This window comes from Mastacembelus armatus, chromosome 11 (assembly GCF_900324485.2).
Source record: "Mastacembelus armatus chromosome 11, fMasArm1.2, whole genome shotgun sequence".
Classification (NCBI taxonomy): Eukaryota; Metazoa; Chordata; class Actinopteri; order Synbranchiformes; family Mastacembelidae; genus Mastacembelus; species Mastacembelus armatus.
In genome coordinates this window covers 10649148-10665961 of record NC_046643.1, presented here as the reverse complement: position 1 = coordinate 10665961, position 16814 = coordinate 10649148, and the positions used below count along the sequence as shown (strand labels likewise).

Genomic DNA, 16814 nt, shown 5'->3' with positions numbered 1-16814 from the left:
GTAACCTTCTCTCAGACTTCTTATAAAACTGTTTTTCCCTTTTTCCCTCTCTTTTCCTTGTTAGTTGTTTGGGTGTTTCCTGGCATGGGAGACCAGGAACGTGAGCATCCCTGCTCTCAATGACAGCAAATACATCGGGATGAGCGTGTACAACGTGGGCATCATGTGCATCATCGGTGCCGCAGTGTCTTTTCTCACCAGAGACCAGCCCAATGTCCAGTTCTGCATTGTAGCACTGGTCATCATCTTTTGCAGCACCATTACACTTTGTCTCGTCTTTGTTCCCAAGGTCAGTTTTTTGTGGGAAAGAGGGGAGTGTGTGAGTGTGTGATTGTATCACTCTGCATTGCCAAAATGTCGAGTGCTTAATTATCACCACATTCACACATCACACTTCAGGGGAAGTCCAGGAAGCTATAAATGTAGCGTAAACAGTTATGAGTGGCTTTTTTTTTTTTTTTTTTACTCTACATAATTTTGTCCCAGAATGCAGCTGTGACTAAAACCCATATAACCCCTCTTCCAGTTAATTACGATGAGAACCAACCCAGATGCAGCCACCCAGAATCGGAGGTTAAAGTTCACCCAGAACCAAAAGAAGGAAGACTCCAAAACCTCAACCTCAGTCACCAGTGTTAACCAGGCTAATACTTCGCGACTGGACGGGCTTCAAACTGATAACCACCGCCTCCGCATGAGGATAACAGAGGTCTGAGCTGAACACGCAGACATGTTGTACACCTTTTTTTTTTTTACCATCCATCAGCATTTTACAAGAGAAGGAAAATGCTCAGTGGGTAGCAAGGCTTTTAATGCAACAGTGGAATGAGGAGTGATTGGGCAGCAGAGCCCATAACGTAACTGTGGGATACGATGAAGCTTTTAAATATTATTAAAGCTACAATATTTGAGCACAGAATAATGAATGTCCAAATGTCCAAATCTTTTAACTCCACCAAATTTGAAAAGTAACTAACACTCCTGTAGCCATTTTATTTTTTTTAAATATCAGTGATTAATTAGAATGAAATCATTGTTAGTTGTTAAAAACAATTCTTAGCACTCAGACATTATGTTGTAAATAAGCAGGTCTTTGTACGGAGCTGTACTCTGCTTCATTACTTAAAAACATTCACTAACACTGAGAGACATTTGAAAAATAGGCAGCCAGTATTTTTTTATCATATCTCTGAGATGAATTACTGCTTTTGTCCTTGCTTTGTGGTAAATGAGGAGCTACTCAGACACTCCTGGAGGACAAGTAAACTTATTATGTGTTTGGCAGACAGCGGCCTGTTACGTTCTTCACTGTGTTTTGAAATTTAAAGAAGCAGTTGCTGCAGTTTGTTGTCCATAGATTAGATTCAGCACTAAGTAATATTTGTTTCATAACCTTGTACCCGAGTTGAGCTGGGTTGTCCTTGAATGATTTATTCAGTCCTGATGTAATAAAACATTAAGTTTTTGTTGCACAATGTATTTATACTGCTTTTACCCACTTTTAAAAAATAAAAGAGCATAAGTTAACAATCTCTATGTTTTTCTGTTTTTAAAAAAAAAAGCTCGACAAGGAGCTGGAAGAAGTGACCATGCAGCTGCAGGACACCCCAGAGAAAACTCCTTACACCAAACAGAACCATTACCCGGACGCCAACAACATTCTCAGCATACGCAACTTCACAGAGGGCAAAGGTGAGAAGTCAGCTTTATGTTTGCATGTAACCCTAATCCTTGAGCTTTGTCACACTGTATCTCACCATCCTGCTTGGCTTATCTGTGTGACCCTACTCATTTGACGCATTTAATTCTTATAGCATTTGCGTCCTGGAACATGTTCCAGTCTTCATTTCTTCCTCACTCAGTGACAAGAGGGCTGCTCACTATAAGCCAGGACTGAGCAGCTCAGCGTCTCACTGCAGTGATTCAGTCTGATGCAACTCTGCGTACAGTAATGCAAACTGCTGTGATGATGTTCACGTCTCTGCATATTCTTCTATTTCATTACCGAAAAAGATAATGCACTTTAAACTGTTTATATCAGACTTTCACGACCATCAGAGCATCCAGAATCCAGAATGGTATGAAAAGAAATAGAAAACTAGTCCTCTCACATATTAGCTAATAATAATTCCAGGTATTAACTATGTTTACACGTTTAGACTCTTCAGGCAAAGGATTTGCAGCTTGAAGCAATATCTTGACGGGTTTTTTTTTTTTTTTTCATTGCTGGAGCGGCTGTCAGCTGTAGGTGAAGAAGGAACACAGGTGCGCTGTGTCTGTCTGACAGCGAGTCTGTGACGTCTCTTAGGATGAGTCATGAGATCAGCTACAGTACCAGAATACTCCACCGCTGCTTGGCAAGTTTTACACGTAGTCATACTTTATCAATCCACTCACCTTTTGGTGTAAAGGCCAAAGTGACTCCACACTTGAATTTGCACCTAATTATTTGGTGTTTAGGGTGTTGTTTGCTGAATGTTGAACAATGCAGTCGAGAAAACCGTAAAGAGAGGAGTAAAAAATGAAGAGGGAACAGTTAAGGTAAATTGTTACTGGGGGGAGACAAGCATGCGGAGACACAAGGAATAAACTGTCAGGTGCTAAAGTAGAAACAAAACCTGTCATCGCTTACTTTTCTAGCAGAGAGAGCTCCCAGCTTTTTACGGACACATGCTGTTTGAATTGATTCAGCTGTGTCTTAGACATTATGTAGTTATGTTCCTCAAACTGAACCAGTGAATTGTTACACCCCAGCAGCACTGCTTTGCATTAGGCAACATTTTAACAGACACGGGCTGATGGTGATGTACAGCAGACAACATCCGGCACATCTGATGCACAAAGCTGCTCTCAGGGGTGTCTAATGGATCTGTGAGTTTGGGAAGGTAAAAGAGTAAGACAGCTGCTCTCATCCTGCGGATTGTCAACAGAGTGTTGGAAATGTTTAAGAAGTTTCTCCTGTGTAAGTTCATGGTTATGTAATGAACTGAAGTTAATGAGTACATTCAGTGAGAAAGTGTATAATGCTTCTTCTTTGTGCTTTATTTTGTTGTTCCTTCTCTGTTTCATTTGCACCAGATCCACACCCTATTTTTATCCTTTAAAGAATCCCAAAAAGTAAACTGCATCAAATTATGTTAATCATGAGATAATATATTGTATACATAATAGAAAGTTGTTAAAACATTCATTTTGTTTTGCGGTATGTACTGTATATATACTAAATCTGGTCTGTGTGGACTGAAGGCTGGTCATACATTCAGCCACTTACTGCCTTAACTTTTACTTTTTGAAACTCATACAGAGAAGATTGTGCCAGTGTGTAGGCTGTTCTGATGTTCTTGATAACAATCTCTTGGAGAGCGAAGGACAAAGCTAGTTCTGAGAGTTCAGACAATGAGAGACGGCACATGAGGTGGTGCTCGCAACCATCAGTCTGATGCACATTATGGAAATCAAATCACAGGTCATTAAGCCTCCTCTGATGACCACCACCACCACCAGCCTCAGACTTCTTGTGTTTGACAATCATCATCATCATCATCACTGGCTCCTAACTGTAGTCATCAGTATTCATCAGAATGCAGGTCTAAATGTACTGGGGGCCGTGAATGAGTGACTGTTATAAGAGTAGAACGACGTGTCAACAGCGATTACACTCACTCACAAAGGGTGAGAAGCAACACTCCACCTCTCTCTGTCTCTCTCGGTCTCTCTCACTCTCTTTCTGTCTCACTTCATAAATATGTACAAGCACATGGCGATGCTGGAGAGCACCAGCAGATAGCAGTTAAGGTGTGGTTCTCTGGCATGATTGGGAGCTGAGGCCTGATTTTAGACTTCGAATTTAGACATCGTGTTATTGATTCACAGTGCTGTGAGCATTTTTAAAGGTGGTAAAATTGCTAATCACAGTTACCAGAGCTGAAGAACATGGGTTCAAATGGTTCTGTCTGACAAACAGTTGATAAACCAAAGATGAAAACAGAAAATTCTCATGAGAAGATGGAACCTAAATATTATGTGAATGTTTTAAACATTTCCTTTCATAAATGGATTAATCAATTTGTTTCAGCCCTATTTAGTTTGGTAAAATATCATGAATTTCTGTACTATTTTTCCGTCTACACTACATCAAGTATCAAACTGAGCAGATATTAAGATTGATGTTAGTAATTACTATAATAAATGTCTTAATTAAAGGTACTCTGTGTCAGTTAGAAAAGAAACTCAGCTCCCAGTACTTTCTGTGTAGCACACATATATATTCTGCATCTGAATGCATAACTTTAGAGTTTAAATGTCTGTCTGTGCTTAAACCACTGCTCAGAGAACTTCAAGGTTACCTTTTTTTTTAGTTTGTTTAATTTGTTTTACTGTCAAGAAGCATCCCATGACACATTAGAGGAATGCTGAATTCATGTTAGGAAGTTATTTTTTTGTTTTGTCCCTGCTCTTTTACTTTGGTTCTATCTCTTTGGTTTTTGAATTTCTCCCACAGTACCAGTTTTTTTTTTACTATTTTTTACCTGTGCATCAATTGTCCTTCTGCACATGTGATGCAATTAAAATATGTGTATGTAACATCAGTTGACAGATATCTGATGAAAGATCACTGTTAAGATTAAGACTTGGACACGTTTGTTTTTTCTAGTCAATGGACATCTTCCAGTGCAATATTTTGTATATAATGTCACACACCTTTTGGCCAAAATAATATTCCAAACACTCGGCTTGAGTCTGTGATAGTTACCACTAAGTCAAAAATATACTACATTTGACAACCATCACTTCAACTTCTGACCTTAAAAAATGTGCTTAGAACTCAGTGACTCAACAGCACCTCTGTTACTGGCTCCCAAGGTTTGAAACCTATTGTCATCTATGTTTCACCACTGCAGAAAAAATGTCCTTCCAGAGATGTTGTCTCTCTATATATACAGTATATCTTCCTCTTATAACAGCTGAGCAGTTCAGTATGACAGCTCATTTGACACAGTCTATCATATGCTTTTTAATGCCTACATGTATTTTCAATGCAGATGGAGAGAAGTCAATACTGAAGAACCACCTGGAGCAGAAGCCTCAGGCACAGTGGGGCTCCATGGATCCTTCCAGAATAAACAGGGGTCCCCTGGAGGATATCAACTCACCCGAACAGTGAGATCTCCCATTTCTTCAGCACCTCTCCCCCCATGCACCCCCCCCCCCAAACTCCACTTCACTCTTGTCAGCTTTCTCATCAGACTACACATCACATGTACCGCAACCACCAGCAGCTCAGGCGGTTGCTCTGGCAACAGAGCCCTGCAAGAGCATGGGCCGGCTCTGTACTTTTTGCTCCCACGCACATCAACATGCATATAAGCACATAGTTTACATGAATTTTGCCACCACGCTGGACTTACCGCACCATGTGTAGTTAGCACTTGAATAAAAACATCAACTAATGTGCATGTACAGCACACTCACATGTACATGCAGCCGACTGGTGTCAGGCTCCAACTTGTAAAAGATGGTGGTCTTGGATATACAAAATCTTCATGCGACAAAAGCAGACTACATTCACTTATTATTCACAAGGCAACAAATAAGGGGGGACACTCCATGCATGATTGAGAACTCTCCCTCCCACACTCAATTTAACCACGACCAGAAGAATGCACAACATATTGGGCCAGATGAATGGAAAAGGGAAAGAAGGGAGAGGAAAAATATTGAAGAGATAACACTTGCAATGAGAAGATGGATTGAGAGAGAAGGATTTCTAGATAGGAAAGTGAGGCAGATAAGAAGGAGAGTAAGAAAGAGGTAGAGACTCACAGAGGCTTACATAACCAGTGATTTACAGCATGCATTGGAAGCAGCTCTGAACATAGACAGGGTGGAGAACACAAGTAAAGGAACACTGAGCTATTCCCATGCCGCATGAATGTTTGATCTCATGAAGGTAAGAGAGAAGAAGAGGCAGTGAGAAAGAAAGAAAACACAAAAATAGTTAGAATAGAGGTATGAAGTGAGGGATGGTGAAGGAGGACAAATGGTAATACTTTGTGACAGGATGAATTCATAGTCACTAAGTGCATGTGATTAAGTGTTGCATCTGCATGTCATGTGGTAAACATCAGTAACGCAAAAAATCCTTCATAAGCAAGCAAGATTGTTTCCATGTGAAATCTGAGACATTAGGATAACTGATTAGGCCCGAGGACCATTAATATTTCAGTCACCTAATTAAGACATTTTTCTAGGTCTATCGCCTTTTTTCATTCTCCCTCTTTATTTTTTACATAACTGGCATTTGGTTATGTAATTTCCTTGCAAACGGCTGGCACTGGTGCTGGCTCTGATGAGGTAGGGTGCGAACTGTCGCACCAGGCGGAAGCATGAAATGTTCTTTTTGTCAGATGATCCCAAAAGCCGGGAGGCTCGGTGGATTAGGGGTTTAGGAAGGAGAAATGAAGAAGGGAAGGAGGTGGAAGGTGCTAAAGAATACAGAGAAAACAATTTGAAAAATTGCTGAGGGCACATATGAATTATATTTTGTAAGTCCTCATTCATGTGTTTGTCCAGTTTTATCTCTGTAGGTGGGTGTGATTATATTAACACTCCGTTTAAAAAACACCAATCCAAAACTGTGAATAGTAAACTGGGGAGATTCACTACATGTACCACTTCTGGGTTGTGGTAGGTTCCCACCAAAATGCTATGTCTTGAGACCTGATGAGTGTTTTCAAATAATGTATACTGAAGTTGAGTGCTCAAATAAGTAGAAGGCAAAAGGCAGACACTGACAGCTTGTTACAAAAGACAAAACCCAATAACTCAATACAATAGCCTCGCTTTATATTTAATCAAATAGTGAGATAAGGCCATAGCTTGGAGATGTTTTTGTTTGGTTTAATAAATGATTTTAAATGTGCATTTATTAAAAAAACATCACCATTTTGAACATTCTGGCATTTAAAATTTCAATGGACATGTGGAATTTCAAAATTAGTCAACTTCAGTCATTGTGCTTTACGTTAGTTACTTTATTTATCAGTCTCTTACATTGTAACCTTCCTTCTCTGTTGCAGCATACAACGTCGACTGTCCTTACAGCTGCCAATCCTGCACCATGCCTACCTACCTTCCATAGGAGGGGTTGATGCGAGCTGCACCAGCCCCAATGGCAGCCCTGGTTCCAGCCCACGGCACAGACACATGCCCCCCTCCTATCGGGTAATGGTCTCTGGCCTGTGAGCTTCATTTATTCTCCCACCTGGCTCTTTGCAAAGGAGACATATATGGTTCTTTTTTCTACAAAAAATAGACTGATATCATCAGCGTATGTGCGTATTTCGTCTTGGAACAAGGAGGACAGGGGGAGAAAAGAGGGAGGGGGGGGCAGAGTTTCACTCTTTGTACCTCTTCACCCCGGCCTCTCTTGAGAACTGAAACCCTCAATCAGGAAGGGGTGGGAGGAGAGAGAGTGGGCACTGGATGACCCTGTCAAGCTCTCACAATTCACAGCAATGTCCCCTTGTTCATTTGTTCCCCTTGCCTAGGCATATACACATATGCACAAACAAATACACATATACACACACATGCACAAACACACTGAGCCCCCCCCCCCAATAGCAGAGCAGCAGTGGACCAGCCCTGACCTGACGTGTAGCCTTATCTGCTTCAGAGGGGATTGTCTGTTTATGTTTCTTACCTGTTGTATGTATGTGCTTGCGGCTACATGTGAGCTTCTCATCTAACATGAGTATTACACTGCTTCAATAACTGGATACCAGTGTGGAAACCAACAAAGGAAATCATCCAATTTATTCCCCCTCGCCTTTCCAACTTTGTGGAGACATGTAAATATCATCATTTTTGATTTTGATGTACTGTAAGCTTTGTAAAGGCCATGAATGGACATTTAAAGGGGTCCTTAGTCAGGAGCTTGTTACAGAGACAGGTAGTCATGAAAATTTCAAGTGAAAGCTTATAAAACATGGCACCCTGCAAACAATTAGGCATATGTATGAATGAGATATGAATTGTTTTGTGTAACAAAGCTTATGGGCAGCAAAGTAAGCTACATCAAAGCCTGTAAGCTACAGAACATGAAAAGGCAACAGGGGCCCATTCCTCTGACTTGGAGTAAGATGCACATGGCTCTTTTTTCCACTTTGCTAATTTTGCACCAATGATTTTTGTCAGAGATTACACATCAGACTGCATAGGCCTTTCATGTTTTACAACTTGCCTAATATGTCTCAGAAAGCATGTTATACAGAATATTGATGATGAATAGAAAATAGAGATAAAAGACACCACAAGAGTGTTCCACAGTTGTCTTTTATGTGTGTTATATGCCAAGAAATGCACACATTCAGAAATACACTTAAAACGCAAATGAGCACCTTACGAATTCAGGTGCTCTACAGACAAGGCGTTACTGAGGGGCTTGGTCTCGTTGATCCCTGTAGAGTGGTTTCTGTAGACTGTTAAGATGTCCATCTGATCTTGCCCTCACAGCTAACCAGCACAGTTAAGGGCGATGGGGTTCATGTGAAAAGCAAAACGGCACAAGACTTAGAACATTTTCGGAAGACTCAAAACTCCAGAAGTGATGGTGGAAAGGATGTAGGTCTACCAGTTTGGATTAAATGGTTGACCTGAATTTCCGTGAGCGATAGTAAAGAAAATGGACACATGGGAGCCTCGTGTAGTAGACGGTGATGACACCACTGCTGGGCACAGTGATAGATCATAAAGCACAGACACAGGGCTTTCTTCACAGATAATATTGAGTGTCATGAAACATCACTTCACACTTAGCAACAGTGAACGTACCTCAGTTGCTATGGAAATGTAATTCTGTGCTGTTGAACTTGGCCCAAGAAGGCTATGCTGAGCAATGGTCATCGACACGGTGTCGTATTTTCATCTTTTTTTTTTTTAATTTTATTATTATTATGTTTTTTAAACTGTCCTCCTGCAGGATTAAAGCAAACAGGGACTATGGACAAAAAAAGGACTTTTTATGGATAGTGAGAAGATTTGTTCTCAGCATATGTTTCACCATTGGTGTCTTGGTTTCTAGTTTTTAAAACCGTTTGTTGAGCGCTGTGCCTGTTGTCTTATATTGTAGCCTGCAGGACCCACAGTACATAATAGGGTGAAAATGGCGCAGACCCAGCAAACTACAACATTGGCCACAGATCTGTTAATTGTATGTGTCATAGACAGGTCTGAATTCAATGGCTCAGTGGGACAGTGTGGGAGAACTTGCTGAAAGCTCCACTTGAGTAGATTTCCTCTGCAAGCTGGTGTCCGATCCAAAAGTTCAGTTCAAAGGCCAGTGGAGGACACAGAGTTAGACACAGATCCACCTGCTGTTGGGCATATCAGGGAGACTTCCTGTGAGAGCTCTTCCCCGTTCAGCCCATGGCGAGCACAGGAGCAGGGAAACCCCGAGCACTGACCTCCAAGGAAACACGGCTTCTCCCGCACCTCTGCCGACCAGAGAAACACTTGACAAGTGAGTGAGAGACAATGACAGAGAGTTGGTTCTTCTTCAGGAGGAGAAAAACCAACTGCACATTTTATATTATACATTATATGTGATTGTGTACAATTTGCTGATACCCTGATGGTGGTGTCCATGTATGGAATATTTGGTATTTGGCTTTCTCAAGACGGCATGAAATAAAATGTATAATTCAGAGTTATCTCTGTTTTTGCGACTGTCGTGACAAACCCACTCGTCATTTCATCCTCTCATCCACAATTTGGTTTGGCACATTTTTTCTTTCTTACAAAACATAAGTTCTTTTAACTTGTTGATCAGCTCACACGTCAATGCCAAGATTCTCAGTGGAAAAACTCAACACCATCATATCGACTATCCTACTGGTTTAGCAGTTATTCACTGAGGGCAATAAAGTGAAGGTAGTAGCAAATGATCGGTTTCACTCCTGGCATTTATCAAATTATGATACGATCTTTTTTTGCTTCATCCACAATGCCAAATGCAGATCATCAGGTATTGTTTTAGTGTTTTTTTTGTTTTCTTTTTAAAAATGTGCCCTGATCTTTTTTTTTTTTCCTTTCAATATGGTTAATTCCGATATTTATTCCACGTGGATGAGAAATTGTTCAAATGGTCAAGGGCTCATAATTTCCTGTAATAAATTACATCATGCTAATGGTTTAATTTGCCATAGGCCTGTTTGATTTTTTTTTTTTTTTTTGGTTTAAAGATCAAAGCGGCATATACGTATATAATTATATCTTTGTATGTGTCATTATCAGGGTTTCTGGAGAACATGAAACATATGTGTCCAAAAATATAACAATATGACGTATATATTAAGTGGAAAAACACACAGGTCCATACTGTTACTGTTTTGTCAGTTTGATATGTGGTATCACATGGCGTTAAGTTCAATTACGAGTTAAAAACGGTAAACAAAACCTTTGTTAAATGCAACATGTTCAAGAGGGGCAATAACTTGTTTTCTTATTACAGAAAGAATAGAGAACTATATATATGTATATGTAAAGATCTTTACCTACATTCTCATTTTTACATAAGAATTATTTCACAAATACGCCACATGGATACTTGGAAGTCATTTTTTTAATGTAACTATGTTATGTACAGATGAGGTATAGATATGAAAAAGTTGTATAAAATAAGTATCGCACTTGGATCACCTGAACATTTTTGGAGCCATTAGTTGTCATGGGAGGATTTGAATAACATTTTTTCTTTTATTGTCTGAATGTTATGGACAACTTTTACTTTTCACATCATCGTTAAATAAAGTGAGACTGAAAATACTGCGGTGTTTGATTCATCTGCACACAAGACTTTCGATAATACGTGTGGTGCTCTAAAGCATGTTTGAATTTTAATGCTGAGTGAGAGGCAGTCGATGGAAAATCAGTCGACAGTCTGCACTTTAGTTTTGACGATGTAAGAAAAAAACTCCTTAGTAGCAGCTTGTCGGAGCCTTTGGAAAATACATCACAAACAAATGCATCATTTTCCTCTCTGTCTCACTGTAGTTTACTGCTACACAACTTCAAAATGACACAGAGCTACCCAGTGTTATGAAATTCTACTCTATACTGTTTTCACCTAGTACAGGTTGTTTGAAGTGAGGTGAAGCTGTGCTGCTTGTGTTTTAAGTGTCGTGTACAGTACCAATATCCTGAGACATATACAGCTGAATGGAATTCAGCCATAAACAATTTTATTGTTCTGTTTTTTCATGTGGAAATATGCCAAATGTTGGTCTGTAGTGTTTGTTAGTATAACTGTCTATCCACCTCCACTGTTCTCTCACTAGATCCAGCAAGAATTATCAGTGCAGCTTACCATGTAGTCCAGGTAAGACCACAATGCATGTTGCACACACATGCACACATTCTTTTGTGACTGTACAGAGCTGTCAAATACCCTTTTGCTGCGGGTTTCAAAGCTCTCACTCCAAAAGCAAAAAATTAATATGGAGGAAGTGCACCCATGTGATACAGCAGCCAATCAACATTAAGACTCTAAATTGGCATAATAAAAGGCACACACGGTGAGTGAGCTGCCTGCTGCCCTCACACAGAGAGGCACTGAGAAGGAAGAATAAATTTGTAATGAAAAGCCTTGTATGTCGAGGTCAATAAATAATTGAACTGTTAGGAGGTACCCAGTGGCAAACAGGATGGAGGGGAAGAGTGTGTGCCTGAGTGTGTTCCTGACAGTGTCACTGTGTGTTTGCATCTGTGTTTGTCTGTCATTTGTCTGTGTGCAGTGTGTCTGAGTGCAGATCCTAAGCTTTATCCTCACTTTCAAATATTTAGCATGTGGGTGCAGTGTGCAGGAGTGGAGCAGCTGGCTGGAACCGTGGTTGACCAAATCCTCTATTGTCATCTGGCAGTAAGTAACAAAGACTGTACCTATTCCTGAACTGACTTTGGCTAAAAACATGATGTAGCCAGACATAATGATTGACAGAATGAAATATTTTTTTAATATTTTGTAGAATTTTTTATGGTTATCATACTTTACACTAAGATGATATACCTATTTGTAGAAAAATAGCTAAATTTAAAGGGTCAGTTCACACAAATTGCAAAAAAGCAGTCCATTATAGGCTATTACATGGTACAGTTAAATATATAACAAAAGACAAGTGCCCTGGGGAGGATAAATTACTGCAGCAGGATTTTTTCCAATAACTTAAAATATGTTTTTATTAATTGCTTACAGCTACTGTGTTGAGCATCAGTAAATGACTTTTTAACCATTAATAAAGCCATTAGTTATGACATAGGCCCACAGACCCTTTGTAGATGGTGATTTATTAGCAGGAGGTAAATACATTTTGATTAGCCTACTTAGTTTCTGTAATTTCTCTTTCAATACAGGTGAATAGATTTACATGTATGCTGTTCACATGAAAAATGTCACATTTAAATTGTTCAACAGCAATAAATGCTGTGAGTAGCATTAGTCTTTGCATCTTGCAGTAAATAAGCATATTTTCCCAAATGTTAAATTGGATATTAGATTTTACAGAGCAACTGATCACCCTGTAATGATTATTACTGCTCTGTCCATACGATTCAGCAGCATGAGGTGAACATAAGCTTTCAAACTCTGTGTGATGTCTCTGCTGCTGCCTACTGATACAAAGATAACCACAGATTTTGCAGATCTGTTTCCACAGGAAGAGACGCTGGAGTGTGTGTAAATGCTGCATGACCTTTTATCTCATCTCAGCAGGATCATGCTGTGCAAATGGAAGGCGGGTTGATTAAGTTGACCTGGGTGTCAGTGGAAGGGAGGCTTCAATGTATCCTCCTTCACAGGAGATGGCTGTATTGGTAGGCTTGGTTGATGACAAAAATGCCAAGTACAAAAACCTGCACTCCTGTATCTGAATTACCCAACTCATGCACAAACATGTAGGATGCAGCTTCAGACTAATATAAAGGACACACATGAATTTCACAGGAGCTCTATGACAGTTTTTATGCCACAATAACTTCATTTTATGAGGGTGTAGAAAAGCAACATCAAGGTCATACTATATTTACAGAAGGTTTCTGGATGTGTGTTGACCAACATAGCATAGACAAATCTTCAGTCTTGTGTAGAATCATCCAGAAATATTTATTCAGCCATTCTGGGTGTCAGTCTCTCTCTCACTTTGCTCCAAACCAGTGTTTGACTTTCAGAGATATTGATTTATAGTAGACTTCACATAGTTGTAAACACCAAATTCTGTACTGCTTTTGGATGTTCCAATTCCAACAGGGAGTAACATTAACTTACAATGTGTTTCATGTGTTGAATTTGACTTCTCAGTAACTCTTCTCTCTTCTCTCACTGGACAGCATGAACAGGATTTGTATCAGCGTGATTGCCATGAAATTTTGTTACACACTCACAGATGAGTAGTACTGAGTGCTACCTTTATAGTTGTGCTTCTGAGCAAATTTAGTAGACTCATGTCCCAGAACAGAAAAAACTTATCAGTTCTAACTTTTAGTTTGTCCAGTTATTTGTTATCAACTGTACTTTGTGTTTAATGCCCATTATAACAAAAAAGTTTAGATGCTGATGACAGTAAGTCTGTTGTTGTAGGTTAGTGTGCCTGCATTTTAGCTCAAATCACTGCAGTGGCTAGACCCATAACCCCAGAGACCCGTTTGCATGGCTGTGCACTCTTTGATGGACTAATTAACTGACATCAGCAAGCTGGTTTTTATAGAATTATGGTGTTGTGTAGTTCTTTTAAACCCAGCAGATGGCAAAGAGTGTGAAACTTTTACAGGCTAAAGAAGTTGCGCCTTCTTTTCGATTTTTTTGTCCACTCTTAATAGGATTTTGTGATTAATGATGTTTTGTTGTAAATTGCCTTCGAGATTATCTTTGATCCAGACCTGCAGTCCACACCTGCTTTTGCACAGTTAATTGTAAGTTTATCTTACTATGGAAAGCATCACTCCTCTAGGAAGCACTGAGGCAGGAAGATACTGTACATACACTCCAATGCGTAATAATAACTTATACTGACATATGACGTAAAATAAAAAACATAAGGTAACAGTACATACAGTATATACTTTACACTCACATTTATAGCATATTATCAATAAACCCAGAACTATAATCACAATAATTTTCCTTAAAAGCATGTTTTGCCACACTATCTTACTACAAGTTGAAACATCACAATTTTAAAAAACAGACTTATAATTTCCATTAAAATCTCAGACTATTCACCTTGGAGAACCAATGCTGACACAGAAACACATTCATCTCCAATATTCCTACATTCAGTCCCTTTCAAGAGCTGGGTTTTTGAGGTCTTAGTAACCTTTGTTAGTGGTTTATCATCTGTGGCACTGGTCACCATTTTTCCCATTAATCTGCAGCATATATGGATTTTTCTACATGACTTCTAATCCCGCTTTAGTACCACATTAAGGCAATCCAACCTCATCAAGATTAGTGGCCAAGGGCACATGGGAGAAGACATCTGAGCATATGCCTGCCCTGTGTATTAATATGCTAGTCAGGGCAAAGGGCTGAGTGGGCTTCTCACGCAAACGCTATGGGAAAAAAAATCACCAGCAAGATGATCCTTCATGTTTAAATAGAAACATCACTGATAATGATTCAATAATTACGTAAAGTTATATATGATGCAGAAAATGCAGTGATATATGGCTGTATTGTCCCAAAACCTCATTTCACTCTTTGAAAAACAGCCATTTCCTGGAGCAGCCTGTGTGGCCTGGGCTGACTGATGCCTCCATACATACCAGGATATGTGATTAGAGAGAGAGTTATGGCCAGCAGTTACAATCTCCTGCAGATAAATTTATAGCTGACATACAATATAATGACGGCACACTCGAATGAGCCCACAGTAAATCCAAAACATGGAATTCCTCTGTCCTTGAGAATTCTGTTAAGGTCTCTACTCAGACTCCAAAAAGCAGATGTACCTCTATCTAAGGCTGCAGTATTCACTACCTGGACATTGCTGCTTTGATTTATCCTAAGCTGCTGTGATATTTATAGTGCTGCCTGTAAAGGACCATACCTGTGTTTTATTCCCTTAACAACAATTCATGTGTACTTGTAATTTTGCTAAAGGTTTTTGAATGCAGACTATTCCATAAATGGGGGCTGTAAGGTAACTGAGGAGACACAAGACAGTTTTCCCTAAAAACCTTATCAAGCTCACCTAAACACGCCATCTAAACACATTGTATATATATATCATACCATAAAAATATGTTGTTTAAATACATGATATAAATACATGATCTTAGTATGTTGGGACAATGTTTGCAATCTCGTTTTCTGTATGAATGTGATCTGATCACTTAATAGGTGAATGGTCACTTGTCTTATCACAAATATCAACAAAAACAATATTTGTAAGCTGATTAAAAAAAAAAGTCATAATTTTTTCAGGTCTTTATTTAACCCATTAAACATAGAAAGTGACGGTTCAGTTTCTTTCTACCTGTCTCCTTCTGTGTGACTAGCATGGAAAATAAAAAATAACAGTGACAGGACAGTGATATATAAGCAGAAGTGGGTAGTAACGAGTTACATTTATTTCCCGTTACATTTACTTAAGTAACTTTTTATTGTCGCTTTGTTGTCGCCAGTGTCTACCCGCCGCATGACTGTGGTTCACCAATCAGACGTAGCAACAATCATCACATGACGTTATTTCCCAATCAGGCGTAGCCATGCAGTCACATGACCACATACAAACTGTCGGCGCCATAGCGGCACAAACTCTTCACTTAGCTGAAAATGTCAGAGGCGACTGTCTCCAATGCTGAAAGTGAAAAGGAGGAACACCCCTGGCCTCACATACAAAGCATGTTGCAAAAGAACAGTTATATAATGCGGTGTCTGCTGTGTCTGACGAAACAAAGCGACATTTCAACATACAAAAACTCAACGTCTAACTTACCTTGACGTCGCGGTAAGTTTTCCTTAAATTCATTTTTGCTGTGAATAGGCGGATGTTAGTCTTGTCAGGTTACAGATTCAGTCTTAAAAAGGAGTCTGTCGTACCCTTTTAGTGTTAATAAACGTTATGTTAAATGGTGCCATGAGCTAAGCAGACCACGACACGTTTTGTATGGGGGAATGTATTAGCGTCAGGCACCAAATGTCGCAAAATATGAATCTAACATGTTGTTCGTGTTTTGGGTGTTATAGTGAAGATGTCCCTCCGGGACATCGGTGGTTGTCAGGGTAACAGGAAGTGTTTGAGGTGTTGTTAATAAAAAAGAAGGAGAAACGTGTTCTACAGCGGGTTGTCTGCATGTAGAGAAACATGAACACAACGCCACAAAGGCTCTGACTTCGGAGGGAGTGCAAGGACGTGGCCAAGATTTCACTTTATCCGTATTTCTGGGATCCGGCTGGAGACCATGTCTAGAGACCACATGACCCAAGAAGGCTACATGGTCCCAGGCAAAATGGTATTTCTTAGGGTTCAATTTGAAGCGAGCAGACTGTATCCTGGACACCTGGACACCTCTTGCAGATGTGCAAGGTGATCCTGAAAGGTGGGACTGTATATTAGTATGTCATCAACATACACCAAGCATGCCATGGCAGACCTCTGAGAACTAGCTCCATCACACATTGGAAAGTAGCTGGAGAATTGGTCAGGCCCATAGGCATGGGTCTCCACTGGTACAGGCCTCTGCCATTTGTAAAAGCCATTTTCTCCCTGTCCTCCTCGGCTACATCCACTTGCCAGTAGCTGTTGGAGAAGTCCAAT

The 16814-nt window shown here is 39.8% G+C and overlaps 1 protein-coding gene and 1 long non-coding RNA gene across 2 annotated transcripts in view; both read left to right on the top strand.

Annotated features, from left to right (window-relative positions):
• Positions 1–7245, top strand: part of gabbr2 (gamma-aminobutyric acid (GABA) B receptor, 2) — a 142529-nt gene extending 135284 nt beyond the window's left edge. The window contains exons 15-19 of the mRNA XM_026300632.1: positions 65–289; positions 527–709; positions 1563–1692; positions 5043–5160; positions 7080–7245. Coding sequence (XP_026156417.1) covers positions 65–289; positions 527–709; positions 1563–1692; positions 5043–5160; positions 7080–7245 — 822 coding nt within the window. The remainder of the gene's footprint in view (positions 1–64; positions 290–526; positions 710–1562; positions 1693–5042; positions 5161–7079) is intronic.
• Positions 7246–15803: 8558 nt separating this feature from the next.
• The window catches only part of LOC113126235 (uncharacterized), an 8668-nt gene continuing 7657 nt past the window's right edge, over positions 15804–16814 (top strand). The window contains exon 1 of the long non-coding RNA XR_003295290.2: positions 15804–16004. This is a non-coding gene — a long non-coding RNA (uncharacterized LOC113126235). The remainder of the gene's footprint in view (positions 16005–16814) is intronic.